Here is a 24,697-nt window from a genome sequence, read left to right as displayed (position 1 = left end):
GTCAAAGCTGCCAGCCTGGAAGAGACACGAATGCCCAAGTATGTAATATTCCTCAACTCCAGTTGTGCATTATTAGGGGAATTGAGTGTTGATTGATTACATAAGCTGATTGGGATAAAGGTGGATTTTAACCAGGTGCATACACTATGGAGTTGCTCTACCGAGTTTTTCTTGGTAAAAACGCCCAGAATAAATATTAGTTGTGGGTTAGCATGTCGCTAATGCCCCGCTGACCTCCCAACATAGAACATGAGCTGAAGTAAAAGGCCACAGCGCCCAGCTATGATCGCAGCAGTCTGAGTCTCTGCTCATAACTTAACAGTCCCAGTCCGTATTAGATCTCCCATGGGCGTAGCAAGCTTTTGTGAAGTGTGGGTGTTGAAATTTCTCATATAAAAATGTATATTTATATATATATATGAATGTATGTAAGTATGTATACAGCTCTTATTCCACCACAAGGTGTGAACCAGCACCAAAGGGCAGATATGAAAAAGATGAGTATTAAACTACTCTGGAAGTCCATTGCATGCCCCCACCCCCTCCTCGCTAGAAATTTTTGGACATTTTATATTTAAAAGCATCAGACTCGGGTGCATTTTGAGAAAAAAAAAAGTTACAGGCTGGTGAGAATATATGTATTATATTTGATTGACTGTATATCCTGTCCTGTCTTTAATCCATTATGAACACCAACTACAGCGAAATCCTCTGATGCATCCATGCTGCTCAGTACCAGAACTGCACAGATGTCACTTGTTACTAAAAGAACCAATCAGCTGGCAGAACTCGATGTTGAACGTGTGAGCGTGCAGAACTTACAAAACTATGTGACTCAATTTAAGGAACAAGGTGGAATCCAGCTGCTGATATTTATTTGTTGTTGTTGTTTATAGAAACTAAATCCATCTGCAGAGTTTTAGACCTCAGACCAAACCACATCCAGACTTGTTATTAATAATATTGTGTATTATTTACACCAATCAGAATATTCTGTAATATTAACAGACATCCAAAACTTAGAAATGAAATAAAATCAACATTAAAATTAAAAATCATTGACATTGTATCTTCATCAAAAGATCAGTTATCTGTGCACACCTTTATACTTGATATTGTCCAGTTGAAGCAGACATCTGCTTATTTCTAACAGAGCTGAGCTGTGGGAGAAAATATTCAGGCTTTTTTTTATCTTTTCCATCACCTGTGTGTTCAGTGCATACACTTAATATTAATTATAAAATTATAAATAACAGGTCGCTACAGTCTGGGCACAGGACGTGTTTCTAGGAGCTAAAGCTTGTTGGGTTAGGGTTGGCAGCAGCTCACCTGTTCCTAACAGGAGAAAGCCTCTCATCAGCAGCAGGTGATCAACAGAGTAACATCGGCCTGAAAAAAAAAAAACCAAAACAAAAACAAAAAACACCGAACTCAAATAGGGCCACCGGGAATTTCCCCGGCTGGGTCCTGGTAGGGCTACTCAATTAATTGAATTTTAATCCCAATTACGATCTGAGTTTTGAACGATTATAAAAACAAAACAAGCCGATTGTTTTGCTCCTCCCACTTGCGCTGCCCTGAGTTGCAAATGAAGCGCTCCTCCCTGGTGTTGCCAGCTTAGCGACTTTGACGCTATTTCTAACAGCTTTTCAGACCCCCTTCTGACTTTTTAAATTCTAGCTGTGGTTGGGACAATTATTACATTAACTTATGGACTTGTAAATAAATAGTTTATAAATAAGGTAGAAATAGATAGAAATAAGTTCTGATAACTACTCCCTCTGAGGACACGGTGCTAGTGCACGCTCCTACAGCACCTTGATAATGTTATGCAAAATTTTGTGAACATCAATTTATTTGCATTTATTTGTTTTAAATGCCACTGTATAATTCTTGCTGTCATTATTTGCAAGATATTGGTATTTGGGTCTGTACTGGTTAGACTTAAATGAGTTAAACCAAGGTCTATAGCCCTTGGGTCATAGACTATGAGCTAAAAGTATATCGGTCTTTTTATACTGGGAATCAGGGGTTATTTTAGGTATCATATTGTTTCTTATTTATTTTTGTCCTGATTGTGCCCTGAGCAATTTTATGACAGAATAAAAACAAATAAAATCAACATTATTTGAAAAATCTTCTTAAATAATCGAGATCTCAATTTCAGTCACAATAATCGTGATTATTATTTTTGCCATAATCGAGCAGCCCTAGGTCCTGGTTTCGCCCGCCGTCCCCGTGAAGCTGTTCATCACGTTAACTCTCACTGTGACGCCAAATCTTGGCTCCGTTGGAGCTCATTAGAGCAACACTTTTAATAAAAAAAAAAAACACAACTTAGATCTGTGACTCGTATTAAACCAAAACCAGATCGCACCGTGGGAGCAAGCTTGCATTGAGCGCGCACGTTTGTATTATGTGGGCGGTGCGGAAAGGTGGAGAAATGCATTTCAACCAAGCCCCCACAATGCGGGTGAAAATTTGAAGCAAACGCGGAAATGAAATAAATTGCAGTTCCACCCTCATCCGCTGGGGGCTGGTGTCAGAAGCGAGCAAATCCTCATTGACTCCCATGTTAAAAATACCAATTTCACAGCAGAAATAAACATGTTTACAGCCTGGTACCACAACATGTTTTTTGTTTAAATGATCTAGTTTACACCCATTTCAACTCTGAGGGGGGTGAATTTTTTCTCACTCTTCTGTTTAAGTGTAGTAAAAGCCTAAAATTCTGTATAATTAATGAGCATCAGACCCACGTGACCACAGAGCTAGATCCATGGAAAGGCCTCCGTAGAGCCTCCGTCTGGCCTGGAAACTGTTCCGGGATTTTGAGTCTCTGTGTTTGTGTATCCTGTTTTGGATATTATTTGTGCAATTGTTGGACAAAATGACTTGCTGTGGCATTAATTGCACTAATAGAGCGTCCAAGGAGTCTCCACTTCATTTTTTTCGGTAAGTAAAATTATATTTATGTATTTTAGGTAACTGCCGAGCTGAGCTTATATTTTAACATGTACTGTTTAACCATGAATTGTAAATGTAATAGGGTAAAACCCAGTGCATTTAACATGATTCTGCACTTTAGAAAATGGGTTGAAATATAACATGTTGGTGGAGCTGGGTTCTGACTATCGGCTTGTGGAGCTCTCGGGAGACCGATGTTTTCCACCCGTTTCTCCCCTGGCTTCGCGGCTTCTGTTTGCTGCGCAGAATGCCGGCTGTTTCTCCCTGCAGCTCGGCTCATTTCTGTCTGATCGCAGCTTCTGTTTGATGCGCCGGGCTGCCGGCTGGGTCTCCCTGCAGCTCGGCGCATCTCTGTCTGATCGCGGCTTCTGTTTGATGCGCCGGGCTGCCGGCTTGTGGAGATCTGGGATGGAAACCTTTCCACCCGGTTCTCCCCAGCGGCAGCCCTGCACATCTCAGATCGCAGCAACGCTTGTCTGCTGTGCGGCTGCCAGCTTGTGGAGCTCTCGGGAGACCTCTGTGTTCCACCCGGTTTTACCCAGCAGTCAGCTCGGCGTATCTCTGACTCAGAAGCTCTGGTGTTGTGCACAGTTAACTCCGGTTGTAGCTAGGTTGCTACCTCCGTTAGCTTAGCTCCCACCTCCACGTTAGCTTTGGGTTAGCTTCAGGTTAGCTTGTAGTTAGTTTGACCGGGTGTCTTACAGCCCCACCCTCAGCTCCACCTCTTTCCCCTTTTGCGGAATTGTCTGGGCTTGACGGAACCTGTGACACGGTCAAAATGGCGGTGGTGGCCACCTCCCATTTTTCTTCAAAAACGTGTTATTGTAGTCTATGGAAACCCATTGTCCAATATTTATATGTCGATGGTTTCAACAGCGGAACCGACTGAAATACTGACGTAACAACCGGCGCGCAATGGTGTGGGTTTCAATTAGCAACAGCAGAGGGAGGGGGAGAGGGAGAGGGAAAACACTGTGAGAGAAACAGAGGGACCGGGCTGATATTAACGCTTGTGAGCTAAACTGTGGGAAAGGTGTGGGTGTTGAAACACCCACGTCCCCCACAGGAGCGATGCCCATGTCCACAGGCGACCAGCATGACCACAGCCTTGCAAGGAAGTCAGCCAGCTGTGTGGGTGGGTTTCCAACAGTGCGCCCCAGGACAGCTGTGGCTGCAGTGTAGCTCGTCACCACCAGCGTGTGAATGTGTGTGCACTGGGTGGTTGACTGGATGTTTTGTGAAGTGCCTTGGGGGGTAGTAGGGCCATAGAAGGTGCTACATAGATACAGGCCAATTACCATTTTTCTCCTCTTCCTGTGGTGTCCCACAGGGATGTTGTTGCTTTATGCTGCATTTGCTTCATTTGGGTCTGCTTTACTTTGGGTTTATCACTTTTTGTTTAAATTAGTGTTTGTACAGCGAGATCGGTGTTCTTTACACGTTACTCTGATGGTTGCTTGTCTTTAGTTCTGTGATGACTATCTTCAAGTTCTTTATAATGAAGAAGGTTGAATTGGATCACATGAATGGTAATTGCAGCTATTCAAAATTGTTGTTTTTCATAGCATTTGCTCTTTTGTGAATAATGGTTGCCTTCAATATGAAGCCAAACAAACAGAAAATGAGGCCTGGGACCAATTTACGAGAAAGTTTTATTGATGTGTTATCAATACAATCAAGTACTGCAGATTTTGTTTAAGCAGACAAACATTTTCAATCAAGGGAAGTGCATTTATACCAAATTTCTATTGCAGAGAGTGCAAGCAATAGTATGACAAAAATACATTATAATATAGTACTGAACATGACACAAATCGGTTCACAAACAATCCCTCACAAACAAATCTAGAATGCTAAGTGTTAAATGCTAATAACTCGTCAATGCTATTAAATACCATTTATATATTCTAGGCTTCGGTGGTCAGTTTTGGCATCCTATTAAATTATCAATAATGTATAAATACATCTTTCATTATTTCATGTGCAAATGGGAATGACCGTTTGTGTTTACTGAAGTTATAACAAACAAATATCCCTTAAGAACCGAAGCAAGACAGTTGGGATTTATTTTTCTTTTTTGTACTTTTCTATTTTAATAGAGAAAAAAATAACAGGTTGAATAAATGTTCTGTGACTGAGACGGATTTTACTGACACTCGTTGAATGATTTGTACACAAATCAGCAAGCAAGCATTGTCTATGAAAAATAAGAACAGATAGTAATAATGACACGTGTTCCATTAGAAAAATAAAATCGACCAACAAAAGTCAAGAAAAACCTACAGTACATAACAAGTCTTGGTCTGGATTACAGAATCACATAATGGTACATTGGTGTGGTGTGTTTGTGGTATGACAAGTGAATGGTAGGAATAAGTGCATTACATAGATTAAAAAATACAGATTAGGCACAACGCTTGCCGTGTTTATCTAGATCAACTTTGAAAATAATGGGCCTGTTGGCACAAGACTGGGGATGGTTAACAGAAACGGTCAGAAGAATCAGCACCAAACATTGTACATTCTTGCAAAAATCAACATTTGGCACTATCCTGCAGCATGCTGACATGCCTGCATCTTAGCATAAGGTGGGTGTATTTCAGTGTATTGAGTGTTTGGGTTTATAACAGAGAAAATCTGTTGGAGTTGAGACAAGTACAAATACAGAAAGTCACAGAAACAGGAATTTCTTCCTATTAAATATCAACAGTTTTGTCTTCTAACTTTCACTACCGCTCATTAGTTTGGGATCCCTTGGAAATTCTTTCTAACTAAAGAATGAGCAACATTTCAAATGAAACTGAATGAAGTCCTTTAATTAACAACTGCCTGTCCTCTGGATTGGAGGAAGACTTCATCAGACCAACCCTTGTAGCAGAAAATGCTCCAGGATGATCTGATGAGGTGACATCTCATCAGATTAATTAAAGTTTGAAGGAAACATTCGGCATTTCACCTAAAATCTCGATTTAGCACTCTGGTGATGTCTGCATGAGCAGTTCGTTTGCTAATCAGACTAATTTCATGATAGTTTCCATGGTTTCCAATGTAATCCCAGACTTTTGTGTGGTAGTGTGATGGATAACATCATCCTATTTATTCCATCATTACAAAAAAACATCAGTGTTGACCAGAAAAGCATTGTTTAAATTATGATCAGATTTTTGTTTCCTATGTCACAATCATCACGTTTCAGTAGATATTTCTCTTGTGTTTTAAGCTTTTTAAAAATCATTTAATTGTTACTCGTGTGAGATTTGCCTTGAGACCCGAAGGGGGCCGAGATATTTAAACGTCCAGGTCCTCGGGTTTTTGTAAAGAACATTGACAGGATCATACGCCTTTCAAAGCAGTTCCATTCAAGTTTATGATGATCTTTGCTGGTATATTCATGACCTGACTTGTGAGGGGACAACATGACCGTAAAAGCAAAACAAACACTCGTACATTTATTGACAGGGAAACAGTTAGACGGGTACTAGAACATACACACGAGTCTTTAATGCTTCATCCAACAGATACGAGTAAACACCAGCCTCCTCCGTTTGACCTTCTACCTGTTCCGGATGGTCCGACAGTTTGTTAAATGTTACACAACCAGTATGTCACAACCAGCGAGTCCCTTCGCTTACTCGTAAACTGATTCTCATTTACGGTTGTGTGTGCTCAGATATTATACGGTCCTGAAACACCTGTTTCTCCTAGGCTAAAGACATTATTCAGCTTTTTTTTCACAGATGAGTTTGGACATAATCTAAGTTGTTTCCACTTTCCCAGCGACCCTCTAAAGAACGAGAAATCAAATGAAAGAAATAGATGAAATTGGGTTGATCCATTTATATTAAATTGTCTTCACAGATTTGGTTCTTTATGATTACTAAGAGCAGTTTTTATTCTGGTTGTTTGGATTGGACCATAATCCAGATGTATTAATGGGTAGATTACATTAACTATGTCCATGGTTGGGGCAGGTGGAGAGGAGGCATGGGGGATGTGACGTGCTGTACACATGGAAAAAGTAAGGTCAGTAGGAAACAGGAAATTGGCTGTTGATCCAACAGAAAACAGACCTCACTTTTCCACTTACTTCTGCTTTCAAAATTTATTCTATGGTCTGTAAACACAGACACTATTTCTGCATTACTCTTTTATATTAGAGTCATGTTTCATTTGGGGTTATATTTAATGGACTATGATAGAGCACAGTGAATTTTCCTTGTTTTTAATGGATGGGTTGAAAATTAAATGAAAAGATAAACACTCAATGGTGCAAATCTCATTTTGTGCAAAAATGTAAATCTTTCTGTGAGATTGCCCAATCAAAACCCCAAATTTACCAAACGGTGGTGCTTTAAGTGAATCAAAATAAAGGATGAGATGAAATAAATGATATTAATAGTATTACATGACCAAAGAGCCTTGTTGTTATCAAATCATTTGTATGAAGTGTTGGTCTTCATGCAAGTATCACTGTTAAAGGTTTAAATAACACATAGAGATGTGACTGCAGCCAGGGAACCAACACTCTTTGAGGTTTGGTGTTGTCAACCTCCCTGTCTGAGCATGTGGACAGGCTTTGCAGTCACACGGGAAGCTCTTTACAAAGTAAAGCACTTAAAAGTCAGAATCAGCAAAAACAACAGCAATGACATGGATCAAAAAATAACAACAACATGTGACAATAAAATATTCTAATATTATAAGCTAAAAAACAACAAAAACATTACCCCGAAACACATTTGAAGGACATTAAAATAAGAAACACAGCATAACAAACCATACCCTGCCTTTTAAACCTTCCATCTCTTATTGACCAAGTACTAGCATTGTTGAGTTTGAGACAGATATGATGTTGGCAGTGATAACAACATATTATCAGTTTTGTGTTGCTGTTATTGCTGTAGCTATCTTACGTTTAGGGCTGTTTTGAGGCACTATTACAGGAATATTTTAAAGAAAAGGACAAGGTTATGTGGGACAGAGGAGGAAACCTGAAAATGAGGAGTGGATGTATTCGGTAGAATAAAGGCCATTTGCTTGATCTGAGGGCATCTGGACAAATACCTCATCACCTTCCTTGAGCTCAAGCACAGCACTACCAGATGCTTGGTCCATATAACCTTTCTTGTATTCATCGTAGGTATAAGTGGCTGGAACATTGTTCCTATACAGAGCCACCCACAAGCTTGTTCCCTTTACATGCATGTGGTACGAGAAGTAGTAGACACCAGACAGAGGAGCTGTAAAGATGCCTGTAGATGTACTGTAGGCATTTTGTCCATTATACAGGGTCCTGTCAAATTTGACTGGCATGCCGGAGGGGGGGAATGGTGTTGTAAGAATGGCTGTAAAGGCTGGTGCTAGAGATGCAGACAATGCAACTTGTGTGAATGCCGGTTTTATACCTGGGATTTCCTCTCCACCCAACCCTGTATCGGTTGGCCCAGCAACAACAGTCTGACCATTTCCTGGAGGGCCAGGAGGTCCTGGAGGACCAGGTAGGCCAGGATGACCATTAAGCCCAGCAGGACCTGGTTTACCCGGTGGACCCTGGGGACCCATTCCACCCTTGTCACCCAACTTGCCTTGTCCTGGAGGCCCCGGGAGTCCGGGTTCACCCCTTTGTCCAGGGACACCCTGTGGGCCCATGGGACCCATAGGCCCCTGGAGACCAGGAATGCCTGACTGACCCCTAGGACCTGGTGTCCCCATAAAGCCTGCCTCTCCTTTAGGACCTGGAGCCCCCATCAGTCCTGGATTCCCAGTCTGGCCAATTTGTCCTGACTCACCTTTGGGTCCAGGTTTTCCAATGGGGCCAATTGGTCCTGGCATGCCTTTTTCACCTGAGATCCCAGGATTTCCAGGGATACCACCAAGGCCTTGATCACCTTTAAGTCCAGGTATTCCTGGGGGGCCCTGGGGTCCTAGTTCTCCCTTCTGGCCAGGCATTCCATGGTTACCTGGAAGCCCCTTTGGACCTTGAATGCCTGGTGGTCCTGGAAGTCCGTCAAGACCTTGCTGCCCACTTGGGCCAGTGATTCCAATCTCCCCTTTGTCCCCAGGGAGACCAGGAAATCCATTTTGACCTTTTTCACCTTTCGGCCCACTCAGACCAGGTTTTCCATAGCCGGCTGGCCCAGGGTTTCCAGGATTTCCCCGGGATCCTGGTTCACCTTTTGGACCTACTGGACCTTGTTCCCCTGGAAGTCCATCCAGACCAGGTTTCCCTAATCCAACAGCCCCTGGCAAACCTTGAAGACCTGTTGGACCAGGAGCTCCTGGTTCTCCATGATCCCCTGGAAGTCCTTGATCACCTTTAGTTCCAGGTAGCCCAGGCAAACCTTTAGGTCCTGGTTTGCCAATCCCTGGTAAACCAGCTGGCCCTGTACTACCTTTCAGACCTGGAGGGCCCCTTATACCTGGAGGTCCTGGTTTTCCATTTCCACTCTCACCCTTAATTCCACGTTCTCCTGGATTTCCAGGAATACCTGTTATTCCTGGTTCCCCGCGAGACCCAGCAGGACCTCTGATACCTGGGAGTCCAGGCTTTCCATTCAGAGACAAACCAGCTGGTCCAGGAACCCCAGGCTGCCCAGGAGGTCCACGTGGACCTGGTTCACCACGTGGCCCACCCTCACCATTAAGTCCTGGATTCCCTTTTGGTCCAATCTTTCCTGGGAGACCTGGAAGTCCAGGCTTGCCAATGCCTGTTAGACCAGGAGGACCCTGAGGGCCGGGCTGTCCATTAAGACCCGGCTTGCCCATTCCAGGTTTCCCCGGAAGTCCTGACGGTCCTGGGGGACCTCTTGGTCCAGGTTTGCCTTGAGGGCCTGGTTCCCCCTTCATCATGGGCGGCATATCTGGAAAAAGGACCAAGAACAAAAAAAAGAAGAAAATGTAAATATTTTACTTTCAATGATTGATGGTTGAAAATAAAACGTACATTTATAAATATCCTGCAGTAACTCCACAACATTTTCTCTGAATTGCTGTCATACATGTGTAAGGAAATTTGAAATTAGCTTTTGTCTCCAAAAACAGTACTCTCAACACTTTTGTTTATTTGGGGCAACGGTGGCATAGGAGTTAAGGTTCGAGCCCCGCTCAATCTGTTGCTGTTGTTGTGACCTTGAGCAAGACACTTAACCCACCTTGCCTGCTGGTGGTGTTTGGAGGGACTGGTGGCGCCTGAGTACGGCAGACTCGCCTATGCCAGCGTGCCCCAAGGCAGCTGTAGCTACAAAGTAGCTCACCAGGGTGTAAATTTGCGTGTGAATGGGTAAATGACTGATTGCGTTGTTGAGCACCTTGGGGGGTTCCAGGAAACTAGAAGGCAATATATCAAATACAGGCCATTTACCTTTTTTCTGTTCATTTTGACTTGTAGTCACTTAAGAGGACATTTGAAACACAACATACAATCAAAATGTAAAACGCTGTAAAAGTCCTGAACATATGACAACACAGAAGGGCCTTGCCATTTGAAATCTAAAAGTGACAACAACAGCAAAGGCATATATAAAGTGTCAAAACATTTCCTTAGTAAATTTGTAGACACCTCTATCTGCAGAATCTCTGCCGGAAAAATGTGTGTCTCTAGGACACACTATTTTGGAACAAGATGCCTGGAAAATACCATAGGTTGCATTGTAGAGGCTGAAAAGAATAAATATACCAATGTGAGAAGAAATACCTTAAGATTTGTGAAAAATAAAGCTTAAAGGTGGGGTTCACTTGTGTAATTAATACATTTGCAGCGGCCTCTAGTAGGAATGAATTTCTTGTAAGTCATACTCTCGGTACATAAAACCCTGATGCACCTGTTTCAGGATCTAAAAGATTGCCCGATGAAAGGAGAGCTTCAGACGACAGCATTTGGACTCTTACTTCCTGATATTTGAAGCATCTCTCCTCTGATTGGCTAACAGCAGCACGACTACCACTGACTCTGTTTGCTTTGCAACATTGATGTTTTATCTCCACAAGTAACACAAACCTGAGGAGTTCTGCTGTGTGGTGGAGTTGCTAATGCTAACAGTTAGCTTCTATTAGCTGAGACATTTTCTGCTGTTTCCTGGATGCTAAACCAACAACATCCTTCCCCGTCGTGAGTCATGATGGGTGAGTCCATGAACGTTAAGTGCAGGAGATTGGTGTAGGAGACTGTTTTCATGTTCAGCCTGCATAAAAACTCAGAGTGACCCATTAGAATCTGAATAAATTTTTTAAAATGTTTTTGGTGAACTACACCTTTAAAGGGACTTTACGGAGTTTTGAATTTTTATGTTCGCGATTGCCCCCTCAGGCCAAAAGCGTAACGGCAGCTTCAATAGTAGGCTCGTGCACAAGGCACGCATGCTGTACGTGCACACTCCTTAATGAAAATAACAGCTGAGACAGTCCCGTGTGTGTGTGTGTGTGTGTGTGTGTGTGTGTGTGTGTGTGTGTGTGTGTGTGTGTGTGTGTGTGTGTGTGTGTGTGTGTGTGTGTGTGGCCCGGAGGACAGAGGACAGGAGAATGCGCAGCCAGTGCAGCAGTTGAACCCACATCTTTTTTATCTGTGAATTCAATGCCGTTCGGCGAGACTCAAATAAAAATTTGGGCATCTTACTGTAAAAAAATATACCATTAATGTAATAAAGAAACTCTAAATAAACTGTGATCACATCCAGAATCGAACTCAGGTCTCCTGCACAAGAGTCCAATATCTAACAAGGTGAGCTAAAGCCCAGTGACACCTTTGATATCTGTAATATTTATATTCTTGATTACAGCTAAAACAACATTCAAAGAATGGTTCGGAGTGAAAATGGCTATTTTGTTTCTAATTTGCAGGAAATATCTAGAAGAAAGTAGCTAAGGGTCCTCAGAAATGTAGCTAGGTTCATCACTAGGCGTTAGGAACAGCGACAAAGTCGCTGAGTTGGCACTACCTCACTCTCTGCTGCTAAAGCTACTGATAGCAAATGCTACAGGCTAAGCCTGAGCGTGAACGCACATGAAGCAGCCTGCTCGACCCGAGCAGCTCTCTTTTTCTGTGATTTTACAGAAAAACAGGCAATCACAGTAAAAATGCCAGGGCTCATTCTACAGGACCAGGGCATTGCAGGAGAATGTATGAAGAAGACATTTATTATTTCTATACATGTTTTGGCTGTCAAACTTCCATAATGCCCCTTTAAATACTTCAGTCACTATTTGACATCATAAGATTTGGTTTAAATTGGAAGGGAAATCCAAGCTGGTTTGTAAATTTAGTTTTGTAATAATTTCACCTAAATCCAAAACACAAACAAATGATTTGATGCTCGACATTCAAATTGAGTGATCTGTCAATCTCTTTGACTACAATTCCTGCAAAGGCTCTCGTTTAGCCATAGCCCATTACTGCCATCTAGTGGTCCCTCATGAAAATGTAGTTTTCTGAGGTCTATTGATTACCATTAAACATTTAGCACACAACTGTCAGTGTTATGGAAAAGCGTGTGGTGCGACAAGGATGTTTGCTTCCTGCTTTAGTTTTTTTTTTGTCTCTGATCCGTTTACACCTAACCTTAGTGTACAAGAAGATGCTTTTCAGATGTTTTATTCATCTAATTATTTTTCAGAATGAGCTAATTGTTGCAAACATTATTTTTTATGTTTATGAAGTTTTCTTTAGATTCTCAATTTATAAGTGAAATAAAAAATGTATTCGTATTGCATGTGTTATTTATCATTATGTGACATCGTTCAGAAGAGAAATTGACTTCAACAATAGGAGTTTCATTGTGAGTATCACAGCTTTTCAGATGTTTATATATTAAGACCTATTTATTTTCCAATGGGTGGGTTATTTTGTAATGTGGAGCTGTCACCACCGGGTGGCAGTAAAATCCTTGTATCCAATGAGCTGCTTCAGTTATCTGAACAACTTCAGCCTCCTTTGAGTGTCCATAAAGTAAAAATGAAAAATTCTCCAGACATTATATTTCTACAGCAGAATAAGTATCAGAATTACCTTCACTGAGCTTTTGTGTGTAAAACATTTGTCACCTGATCATGAGCTTATTTTGACAGTGATGACCGTCATCACACACATTTTGTTAAAACAATGCCCCTCTGCTTCTACCTGTTTGCCTGAATCTTTATTTTTTTTTAAATAAATGTAATTTTTTATTCCAAACACTCTCTCTTGGAAAATAAGTGATAAAACAGTGAGGTAACAGCATCCAGATGGTGTGAGGAGCATCTAGCCTTCAGCTGCCCTATCAGGCTTCTTTCAGCCCCGGCTGTGGATGTCAGATGTTGGATTTCAAGAGACATGGGTTCAAAATGTAGGTGTTTAGGTGTAAGAAGACAATGTTTTCACAAAGGAGTCTGTGAATCTATTAACTTAAAGAATGGCTAATTTATGAATTTTCCCTTTTCACTCACCAACATAATGTCCCTTGCCCTCTCTGAAGGGTGGTCCAACAGGTCCTTTCATCATTGGCTGCATGTACTTCATGTGGGTTATGGGAGGATAGCCTCCCCCAAGAGCTCGCCCTCCAAGCATCAGCAGCACACAGACAGGAGCCAACAGCATGGTCACCAGCATCCCAGACTTCTCACACAAAGAACTGCAAGTGAGAGAAGAGGAAGTTGTGATATAATTATTATTTAGTTTTTATTATGGAGGAAGGCTTCAGCCATGTATCATTATGAACAATCACTATTTTACTATTTCACAGCTTTCTGAATGACCTTCGTTTGGAAAACAGAGTTTTTGTTAACCTGATTGATAAGTTAATGATAATAGTTGCCATCATAAAGTAGCTCCGTTGCACAGTGGTTAATGCAAAAGTATGAACCTTTACCTCGCTATCACCTTCACTTTACATGCTCAATTTGACAGATGCTTTACTAAATGGCTCCCTGACTTGACCTCTGGATGCACCGGAAGTGAGTCAGCACTGGTTTAAGCTGAGATCGTTCTGAATGAACTCTGACTTACTCAACAGAAGCTGCTGTTTACATTGCATGGATATTAGCTGCAGAGCTTGCTACTACTAGCTGCAATTCCATAACCATTTTGCGAGAAAAACAATGAAATGTGAAATTTGCAGCTATGTAACTAAAAAAAAACTACAATGACTTTTTGCTTGTTAAATGGTTTTATGTGACTTTGTAATCAGCCTCATTATAATGACCAGTTTGTTGCTGGCCAGTTGATAAAATCCCATTAGTCATCACACACTGGGGAAATGACATCTCCACATGTGACCCATCCTCGTGAGGAGACCCCACCCCCAGTGCCAGGGTGGACACTCTACCACTAGGCCACTGAGGTGATATTTTTGTTCAGCAGAACCCAACTTATCAGAATATAAACTATAACTTTGTGTTGCAGCGGATAATGAGAAGAAATAGAAACCATTTTAAATTGGTCAAAACCATTCAATCATGGTAAATGGCCTGTATTGATATAGCGCCTTCTAGAGTCCTGGAACCCCTCAAGGAGCTTTACAACACAATCAGTCATTCACCCATTCACACACTGGTGAGGATGAGTTACAATGTAGCCACAGCTGCCCTGGGGCGCACTGACAGAGGCGAGGCTGCCGAGCACTGGCACCACCGGTCCCTCTGACCACCACCAGCAGGCAACGTGGGTTAAGTGTCTTGCCCAAGGACACAACGACAGTGACAGACTGAGTGGGGCTGGAACCTGCAACCTTCCGATTATGGGGCGAGCACTTAACTCCTGTGCCACCGTCGCCCCATGGAACGACTGTCCTCTAAAATGCCTTTAATGAAACATTATTGAGAACCTACTGAGTTTTTATAATAATGGTGTTCAGTTTCTTCCTGTGACCAGTCCCATCTTCACTACAAAATTACATTTACCCCGGGTTTCCACGGGAGCCGTCAGCAGCACGCTACTGCAGCAGCACGTCTAGCTGCTGCTTGGCCCTTCCCACGAGACGCGACGCAGCAGAGGAGCAGCTGTCACCGACAGGGCACGAAGTCACACGAGTGACTTCGTCAGTAAACACAACAACAAGCAGGAGAAAACTACAACATGGCTCCAAAATGTTTGTGTTTTTATATTCTGTCCGTTTTATAATCGCCAATACGGACCTGAAAAACAAAGGAGACCGCTAGCTAGGTGATAACTTCTCACGGGGCCGCACAGTTAGTAACCTTTTTTAAAGTAAAGCAACCGAAAGGCAGTACGTTCTTTATTCTGAAAATCTCGGGAGCTTCTCTCCATTTCCGCGTCCGATTTCCTGTCTTTCCTTCCCCAAAAATGTCGAACTTGACCCGTTTCAGAGGCGTCGCGCGTAGAAAATAGAACCGGCGCGTAAAGGCCGCGACATGCTGCTCCTGAGACGCGGCCGACTCGCGCTGCTGACGGCTGCTGACGGCTCCTGTGGAAAAGGTTCTGTTGACCACAGCCGTTCCTATCAGCAGCTATGACGTGCTGCTGCAGTAACGTGCTGCTGACGGCTGCTGTGGAAAGCCGGGGTGAGATGACTCAAAATGTTTTTTTTTTGGTATTTTCACAAATGCAAAAGAAAAAAAACCATCTGTATATATTGTTTTCTAACAGTCTGCGTGGAATCAAAGTAAGTTACCAATGTGTACATGTTGCATACAAACATACTCTCAGTGGAGCCCACCTCTGACTGGCCATCTTAGGAATTCTCTGCTCCCATCGCATCTTTTGACAAACTGTCAAAACCTGTTGCACGCTACAGCTGATACCGCAAACGGTTCCTTCAGAACAAAGCTGACACAGCTCCGACTCCCTAAGAGTCCTTCCATAGATGCAAAACAAGTCCACCTGTTTGTCGTGACCTGGAGACGACTCTGGACTGACCTGGTCATACTGCGGTTTCTCTACGGACTTCGGTACCGTGGGGTCCACGGACTCCCCGAAATCTCGGATCCAAAAGAGAGTCTCCAATAAGGGTACATAGACTCGACAGATTGCGTCTGATGTGGTTTTATAAACCTTCAACTATAGTTTATATCAGACCAAATTCACTCCCACTCAGAACTCAGTTTCTCCAGATACGAAGGTTCTGATAACATCACACTCACACATCATCACACCTCACATTCCATCCACTTTTTCATTCATCACAAAGTGTTTCCTAGTTGTCATGTTTTTAATTGTTTAGAAAATAAATTTCTTACTTTTTATAAACTTGACTCTGTCTGAATTAATACGAAGTGTGTTACGATCCCTGAATAAACAAATAATTCTAAATCTTCTGGTTAAACATTCAAAGACCAATCAGACTGGATTTCCATGTTTATGTTGAAATTCACATCCTATTGTTCATAAGTGTAGTGTAGTATATCCATCCATCCATTTTCTGAACCCGCTTGTCCAAACAATTATGCACACACACACACACACGCACCTAGGGACAATTTAGACAGACCAATTAACCTAACAGTCAGGTTTGGATAATAGATTACCAGGCTTCTGAAGGACTTGAGGACCTAATGAAGTGGTGATTCAAGTATTGAATCCTATGTGCTGGAGCAGGGAAATAGCTAGAGCATTTAGTGCAGATTTAACGGAAACTCAAATCGTTCATTAAGGGCAGAAAACCAACATAACTGAAGATGGTGACACCATAAATAACAGATGTTATCGATGCAAGAGTTGGGTTCCATTTTACGATCGAGCCTTCTGTTCCCTCTGCTAAATATACACTGCTGAGTAATGCTGTGTGAGTTCAAAAACATAAGAAACCACAACTCAAATATTATGCAGTGAGCTGACACCCCAAGTGGAGCTCAGCCTGATGGAGGGATTACCTCATTTGAATGGCAGTCAAGTTAAATAAAAGACCCCAATCCTCATTTTCCTTAAATGAATAACCAGTGTGAGACTGAATAAGTGCTGTGTTGTTCAAACTGTCTTCTGTCAATAGTTCAGTGTTGTGACTAAAGGAAACACATGAAACACTAACCCTAACCCATGGAAAAAGGAGATTTAAGCATACACACACAGTATGGAGGGACAACTTTATATATTATTTGTTTTCCAGATGCAGAACAAATGCTTTAAAAGCTTATTAAAACAGTTTGTTTATAAAAGTCAAAATTTACTTTTTATGCCTAAAAATAGTTAAAACAATAACAAACTGGATTGAGGCAATCATATTAATGCATGGACTTGTATTAATAGTTTTTTTTTCTTCTTTGCCTCTGTCAGTGCACCCCAGGGCAGCTGTGGCTACATCGTAGCTCACCACCATCAGTGTGTGAATGTGTGTGTGAATAGATGAATGATACACCTAGTGTTAAGCGCTTTGCAGTCCTTACTGTGAGAGGCGCTATACAAGTGCGGGTCATTTATCATTTACAAAAGAAAACAGCGGAATAAAGTTATTCATGGTGATGAGTCCACGTTTCATTTAGGCCCAGATTAAAGGTGTGGTCCACTCTGTAAATCAGTACACCTGCAGTGGTCTCTAGAAGGAATGAATGCCTTGTATGTCATTCTCTGGGAAAAAAAAGCTCCGGTGCACCTGTTTCAGGAACTAGAAGATTGCCAGATATGAGGAGAGCTTCAGATGATAGGATTTGAAGTTGTACTTCCTGATATATGAACATCTCTCCTCTGATTGGCTAACAGCAACACAACTCTACCACTGACTCTGTTCTGCAACATTGATGTTTTACCTCCACAAATACCACAAGCCTGGAGGAGTTCTGCTGTGTGGTGGAGTTGCTAATGCTAATGGTTAGCTTCTACTAGCCAAGAAGTTCTCTGCTGTTTCCTGGATGTTAAACCAGCAACGGCCTTCCTCGTTGTGAGTCATGGGTGAGTCCTGGGTGAGTCCATGACTGTTAGTGACAGTGTGATGTAGATCTGTCAGGATGTTCAAATCTTAGAGTTTCACCATCTATTTTCTATCAGAAGCTATGGCAGGAGGTAGGTGTAGGAGACTATCTTCATGTTCAGCCTGCATAATAAAATCAGAGTGACCTGTGATAATCAGAAATTAGATTTTTCAGTGAACTACACCTTTTTCTCAAACACGGTCAAATGGTTTTGGAGAAAATGTCCAGAAAAGAAAACATGTCATCAACTTTAGGTCCAGACTAAATACTTAGTTTGCTTGAAGGCTCTTGAAACTCTTACTTTGGTTAATTCACACCAAGAGAGTTTGATGAAACTTTGCTTGCCATCTGTAGGGCTTGATGGTTGGGTGTTGGGAACCATTATGGTCGAATCTGTGGCTGAGGTTTGTCCAAACTGGATGAATCAGCAAAAATGTCTGGTCAGCTTTAATTCTGTGCAAGGTCTGTGGTTTGAACCAAAACTATTTCAACTTCATGGACTTCAACCCTCCTTTAAGAGTTTGGTGCTTTTGTCAAGGTTAGACGTTGAGGTGATGATTCCCCTTCTCCAGCCCTGGCTTGTGTTTTCACCACAAAAACAAACACCTCCTCTTCCCGCCCTGACACCAAATCCTCACACACACAGTGAACCAGGAATCTGTCTGTGGCACACGGTTTAGGAAACGTCTGACAGTCTGGGTCCACAAAGATTAGCGGAAACGTATGCAGAGCTCAATCAGTCTCACCTCCCCAGTGCTGTTAATTCCATCAGCGGGCAGACAGAGCAGTGTGTGTGTGTGTGTGTGTGTGTGTGTGTGTGTGTGTGTGTGTGTGTGTGAACATGGCTGTCTATTCTGCTGCTGAATTAGATGCTCCTGCTTCTGTAGCTCCATGTCAGACTCTGTCTTTAAGCGGTGCTTAACTCGTGTTCACATGGGTTGATGACAAGGCGTTTCACATTAGTGACAGGTGCTTTACAGATGTAGATGAGTGAAGTTTATTGCGTTACAGAAATAGGATTGTGTGCTTGCCAAAAGGTAAATCAACACACCATTGCTTTCCCAGAAAACAGCAAAAAGGCCAGCGTTCTTAAGGAAACTCCATCTCATCCTTGCTTGTGGTCGTCTAGAATTTGTATCAAGCTTTAAATCTCCAAAACAGGTGTGTTTAGGAGATGTGGTCCACTTGCAAAATGTTACCCACTTTCATTAAGTCATGTTCACGGGGAAACTGTGTAATACTTGTTCTTTTAGAAATGGTCACCCTAAGCAGCACATGCATGCTGAAAGTGAGAATCTTTTCCAGCCCCCATCTCCTGCTTTAGTTACAGAAAGGAAAAGTTGGGAAAACGAGAAGTCAGAAAAGGACAGTTTTTTCTACATCACAGGGACAATCTGTCCTCGCCATCGCCACCTTAGCATGAGCCTGCAGAAGGCGGTTAATTCAGCAGCTAGGACTAAGCAGAGTGCGTCTGAGCTGGTAGAAGCTAACCGCTAGCATTAGCAACTCAAGAACATGGCAGAACTCCTTCAAACTCGTGGTGATCAAACATCAATGCTGCATATTTTACCCAAGAAAGAAGAGTGAATTGAGGTGGCGTTGCTGTTAACAAATCAGAGGCGAGACATTTGCACATCATGATTTTTAATAAGACTCATAATCCTAGCCCCCCCCCCACACACACACACACACGAGCACAAGGGCTTTTTCTACCACTGAAAATAAGTCACGAGGCAATTATGAACTAGATCATTAATGTCTAACTGAACCAGCTTAGGCGTACTTTTACCCTCCACCCCCCCCACCCCCGCCCCCGCCCCCCCAGTGTCCATTACAAGTCACTGTCACTACTCAGCCTTTACCAATTTCTACGAGAGATTCCACTCCCTGCTGTGATAGGTCATTTTAGCAGCTACTGGCTCAAGAAAATGATTTTAAAACATGGAAAAAGTTACTTAGTGCACCTACAACTTGCAATGCAGAGACACACAGGACAAACCACACACACACACACACACACACACACACACACACACACACACACACACACACACACACACACACACACACACACACACACACAGTTTAGAGAGATTAATTAGCCTGACAGTCATGTTTTTGAACTGTGGGAGGAAGCCATGGTACCTGGAGAGAACCCATGCGTGTTTAGAGAAAGACCCCAGACTGGGATTCAAACTAGGGACCTTCTTGTTGCACGGCAACAGTGCTAACCACTGCTCCACTTTGCAGTCAGTTACAGCAGCATCTATCTGTTTATCATAATGTTTTATGTAACGTTGGCTTCTGCTGAGCTTTAAAGCCTAATAAAGCTTTGATTTGGCGTTTTTCCTTTCCTCTTTCAGACCCTCCTTGTGTTTTACTGCTGTGTTTACAACGGGCTAATTTTAGGAGAAAATAGCTGTGATTTTAAGATGTTCTTTATAACTCCAGGCTGGGGTCTCATGCATACCCAGACTGTGTGTGTTAGTGTTTTCAGTAGCAGCTGATGGGGGCCATGGAGAAGGCTTTTAAAAAAGGTTTTCAAGGGTTTCTGTGGAGGCTTTGATGAGCAGATCCCTCCTCATTGGCCAGGTTTCTGGTCAGGAAACGTGTTTGTATCCTTCTTCAGGTTTAATGCTTGCAGAGTGGTACGCAGTCCAGACCCGCCTGTTAAATTACTGTTCATCTGCACCAAAACCACAGACCCCTTTGTACCAGACAAGCTTCCCTGCCAGCCAGCCAGCAAGTCGGCCAACAACCAAACACTGTCCGACTGATGCTGCTCTCTCTTTCTCCTGTTTATTTTTCTTCACATCTCCATCTTTGCCTTCCTCATCTTTCTTTGAAGTGGAATCAGACAAAAAGATCTTTGGTTCTTCATCACCAAAACTCCAACAACCAACATGTCAGACATATGATGAATCCTCCTTAAACCTTCATCTTTAGGTTCTCAGATAATCACAGACATGACCTGAGCGGTGAAACTCCTCTCAGAACATGTGGTGCCAATGAACACACCTTCCTTTCTGCTTGTGATTTAAAGTCTGCTGTGGATTCCCAAATTACTTCCAAATCCTGGTGCCAATTAACTGTATTGTGTAATAAGATGTAATTTTCAAATTAGAAAATGTCAACTCACGTTCGTGTAACTGCTGCGCGCGCGCACACACACACACACACACACACACACACACACACACACACACACACACACACACACACACACACACACACACACATGATAATTACATGGAGAGGGAAAGTTCATGACTGTGATTAGGAACAGACACCATGCTACTACTAAGACTCCTCTAGGGTACGGGGTGCAGATTGTAAAATTACAGCTTTATTTTAACCACATTCAGCTTCAAATACTTATAAATGTTTTTGAAAGCTGAAACCAGGTGTGTTTAAACTACTGGTACTTTTAATGTAAAGGGTTCAATTAACACTTCAGATCTAACCGAATTATATAAAGTTCAAAACAAAGTGTAGCGAGGGGAGGTCACGTGACCCGGACCAAGATGGACGCCTAGTCTTTAGCTCCGCTCCAGACCACTACTTTTTTTACCGACCCGCTGCATTTATTGTTCGAATTTTTCCTCAAACTCGCTTGCCAGAGATGCCGAGAACACAGCGTGACAAGGAATTCCCTATTTTTTCGCCTGCAACCAAGAAGAAACTTGCTCAACAAGCCGCTCATGCGTCTGCTGAAGCCAAGCCCGCTGGTTCGTCGGAGCTAACGCATGCTAGCCAGGACACCGTGGACCAGATCCTCGCTGAACTAAGGTCTGTGGCCTCCAAAGTGAACGGCATGGACAAATCTATCGGTGCTCACTTAACAGTTACGGATGGCACCTTAACTGAGATAAGGGCTTCCATTACCTCGGTGGAGGAGTCTGTGTCGTCTTTGTCCAGCCGGGTGTCCCTCACGGAGACTCGCCTGGGGGAAGTGGAGGGGAGGATTTCCGCCGCCGAAGATGACCTGGAGTCCCACAGACCTTGCCTGCTTGAACTGGAAAAATGTGTTCACCGCCTTCAGCTTAAACTGGATGACCTGGAAAATCGCAGCCGCCGCAACAACCTGAAGATCGTGGGGCTGCCTGAGGGAGCGGAGGGCGACACCTCGCTGACGGACTTCCTCCGCTCCGCCTTGACGGCCCTGGTGGGTCTTCCTTCCGACTTCCCTGCGCTGGAGATCGAGCGCGCTCACCGAGCCCCGGCTCCCATACTGGAGAGGGGCAAACCACCAAGGAGCGTCCTGGTGCGCTTCCTGAAATTCCCTCAGAGGGAGGCTGTTCTCAGGGCTGCTTTGAAGAGGCGTGACCTTCGTCAGGGCGATTCAACGCTGCGTATCTACCCGGATCTGTCTGCAGGAACCCTTCGCAGGCGGCGAGAGTTTGATGCTGTGGGGAAGGCACTGGCTCGATTTGGAAAATATCGTGGTTTTGCCCATCCGGCTCGGCTCCGGTGTCTCCACGAGGGCCGGGTCCCTTTCTTTGACTCCCCCGGGTTGGCTGCTGCCTTCTTGGACTCACTTAAATGAGGTAACGAGGAATTAGACATCGATCATGAGTATTGACTTTAATTGGGTCGGTTCTGTTACTCTCCAGACCCCCGTTGCTAAGTGCTTATATTATGTTTGTTTTGCGGGAGGGGGGGGGGGTGCTCTACAATCCCTGTTCTGGACTGCAGTTGGGAAGCTGGGTGCTCCTTTTGTCGCTAGGATCAGTGTTTAGATATAATTCAGAAATGCTACTCACCACGCTTGGTGGCTGTTTGGGAAAGTGGTTTATCCTGCTGTTTGGGAGTGGGGTGGGGGTGGGGGGTGGGGCTTTTGTTGTTGTTGTCGTTGTTTATTGTTTCTCTTTGCATTCAAGCCTCTATTGGCCCTTTCCTAGTTCACAGTGGTGTTTATTCTGACTCATTATGACCCGCCTACTTAAATTTGTTACCTGGAACGTCCAAGGCTTAGGTCATGTGATTAAAAAGAAAAAGGTCTGAACTTTTCTGAAGAGACAAAAGATTGATAGCGCTTCTCCAGGAAACCAGGCTATCTGACTTGGAGCACTCAAAGCTCAAATGAGACTGGGTAGGTCAAGCTTATTTTTCATCCCATTTGCAGAGTAAAAGGGGCACAGCTATTCTTATAAAGAGGAATATTCTCTTCACCCTCCTGCATGATGTAAGGGACCCTGAGGGGAGATTTATTTTGATTAACGGTTTGATTTTTGGATGCCCGATTACCATACTCAATGTTTATGCCCCCAACACAGACTCACCAAACTTTATATCTCAAATAGTGCTACTTTTTAATCAACAATGTGATGGTTTGGGCTTTATGGGTGGCGATTTCAACTGCATACTAAATGCCAGGTTGGATAAATCCTCATCGGCGCCGTTATCTAACCCAAGGGCTTCGTCAACTCTCAAAGGTTTATGTATGGATTCTGGGCTAATCGATATCTGGCGCATGCTGAACTCTAATACGAAGGATTACTCTTTCTTTTCACATCCCCATAATTCATACTCTAGACTCAATTCCATGCTTTCGTTCTTTTTTAAACACAGAAACAGTTTTGTTTACCTGTTTGTAGACTCGATTATTTTTTTATCCCTAAAAACTTTCTCAATTCTGTTCAATCTTGTTTAATTGGCCCAATCACCATCTCAGATCATGCCCCTGTTTATCTACAGTGCAATTTAATTTCTGACATTACTAGGACCCCTATCTGGAGATATAATACATCACTACTAAATGACGACTCCTCCTGCACCTTTGTAAGAAAAAGTTTCTCTCAATATTGGGCAGAAAATAGCCTTTCACCAGTTTCACCCACTATAGTATGGGACGCAGCGAAGGCTACCGTGCGCGGTCAGTTCATCTCCTATTGCTTTTTCAGAAAGAAAACAATGGAGAAAAACAGAAGGTTTCTTGAATCTGAAGTGATTAGGCTGGAACAGACCCATAAGCAATCTCCCACCCCGGAAAATTTCAAGGCATTAATTGCTGTCAGAACTAAGCTTGATAAAGAATACACTAATCACGCTCGAAAACTACTTCTCTATACTAAGCAGAACTATTATGAATTTGGCAACAGATTGAGCCGCCTCCTCGCACACCAATTAAAAAAACAGATTAGTGAGTGATCCATTACTGCAATAAAAATGGATAAAGGGGAAGTCACTTATGATCCGTCAACTATTAATAAGACTTTGAGAGATTTCTATAAATCCCTTTATTCGGCAGGACAGTGTGATCCAGATGGAGTTGCTTATTTAAATAATATCTCTTTGCCTTCTATCTCGGAAGAGGACCTATCTTCTCTTGATGCAGCCTTTAGTCCGATTGAGGTATGGGCAGCTATCCAGTCAATGCCAAACGGAAAATCCCCTGGCCCAGATGGGTTCCCGGTGAAATTTTAAAAAAAGTTCTGGCCGGAGATTCAACCTATTTTCTTGCCGGCTCTAAATCATATCAAAGGAGATGGGATCCCCCATCGTGGAGATCCGCTTCTATTAGTCTGCTTCTAAAAAAAGACAAAAATCCCCTCAACTGCACATCTTATAGACCCATTAGCCTTCTTAATTTGGACTATAAAATCACGGTGAAGGTTCTAGCACGCAGATTGGAAAAGATTCTTCCAAAATTAATTCACCCGGACCAAGCAGGCTCCGTCAAATCAAGGTATGGAACCGACAACGTACGCCGAGCCCTTAATATTATTCAGTATCTCAACCAACATAAAGACCCTGCTGTGATAATCTCCCTTGATGCCGAAAGAGCTTTCGACCGGGTAGAATGGCCATTTCTGTTCTCGGTATTAGAAAGATTCAGCCTGGAGCCTAATTTTATCAATCTAATTAAATCTTTTTATTCTAATCCCACAGCTACTTTTAA

The 24,697-nt window shown here is 42.9% G+C and overlaps 1 protein-coding gene across 1 annotated transcript in view; it reads right to left on the bottom strand.

Annotated features, from left to right (window-relative positions):
• Positions 1 to 7,706: 7,706 nt before the first annotated feature.
• col8a2 (collagen, type VIII, alpha 2) overlaps positions 7,707 to 24,697 on the bottom strand; it is a 63,862-nt gene continuing 46,871 nt past the window's right edge. Inside the window, exons 2-3 of the mRNA XM_015955958.3 lie at positions 13,384 to 13,568; positions 7,707 to 9,827 (exon numbers count right to left, since the gene is read on the bottom strand). Of these exons, the coding sequence (XP_015811444.1) occupies positions 7,936 to 9,827; positions 13,384 to 13,546 (2,055 nt within the window). The 5' untranslated portion in view covers positions 13,547 to 13,568 and the 3' untranslated portion in view covers positions 7,707 to 7,935. The remainder of the gene's footprint in view (positions 9,828 to 13,383; positions 13,569 to 24,697) is intronic.

The sequence above is a fragment of the Nothobranchius furzeri genome, chromosome 11, assembly GCF_043380555.1.
Source record: "Nothobranchius furzeri strain GRZ-AD chromosome 11, NfurGRZ-RIMD1, whole genome shotgun sequence".
NCBI lineage: Eukaryota > Metazoa > Chordata > Actinopteri > Cyprinodontiformes > Nothobranchiidae > Nothobranchius > Nothobranchius furzeri.
The sequence above is the reverse complement of the archived record's forward strand: the minus strand, read 5'-3'. Positions and strand labels throughout refer to the sequence as shown.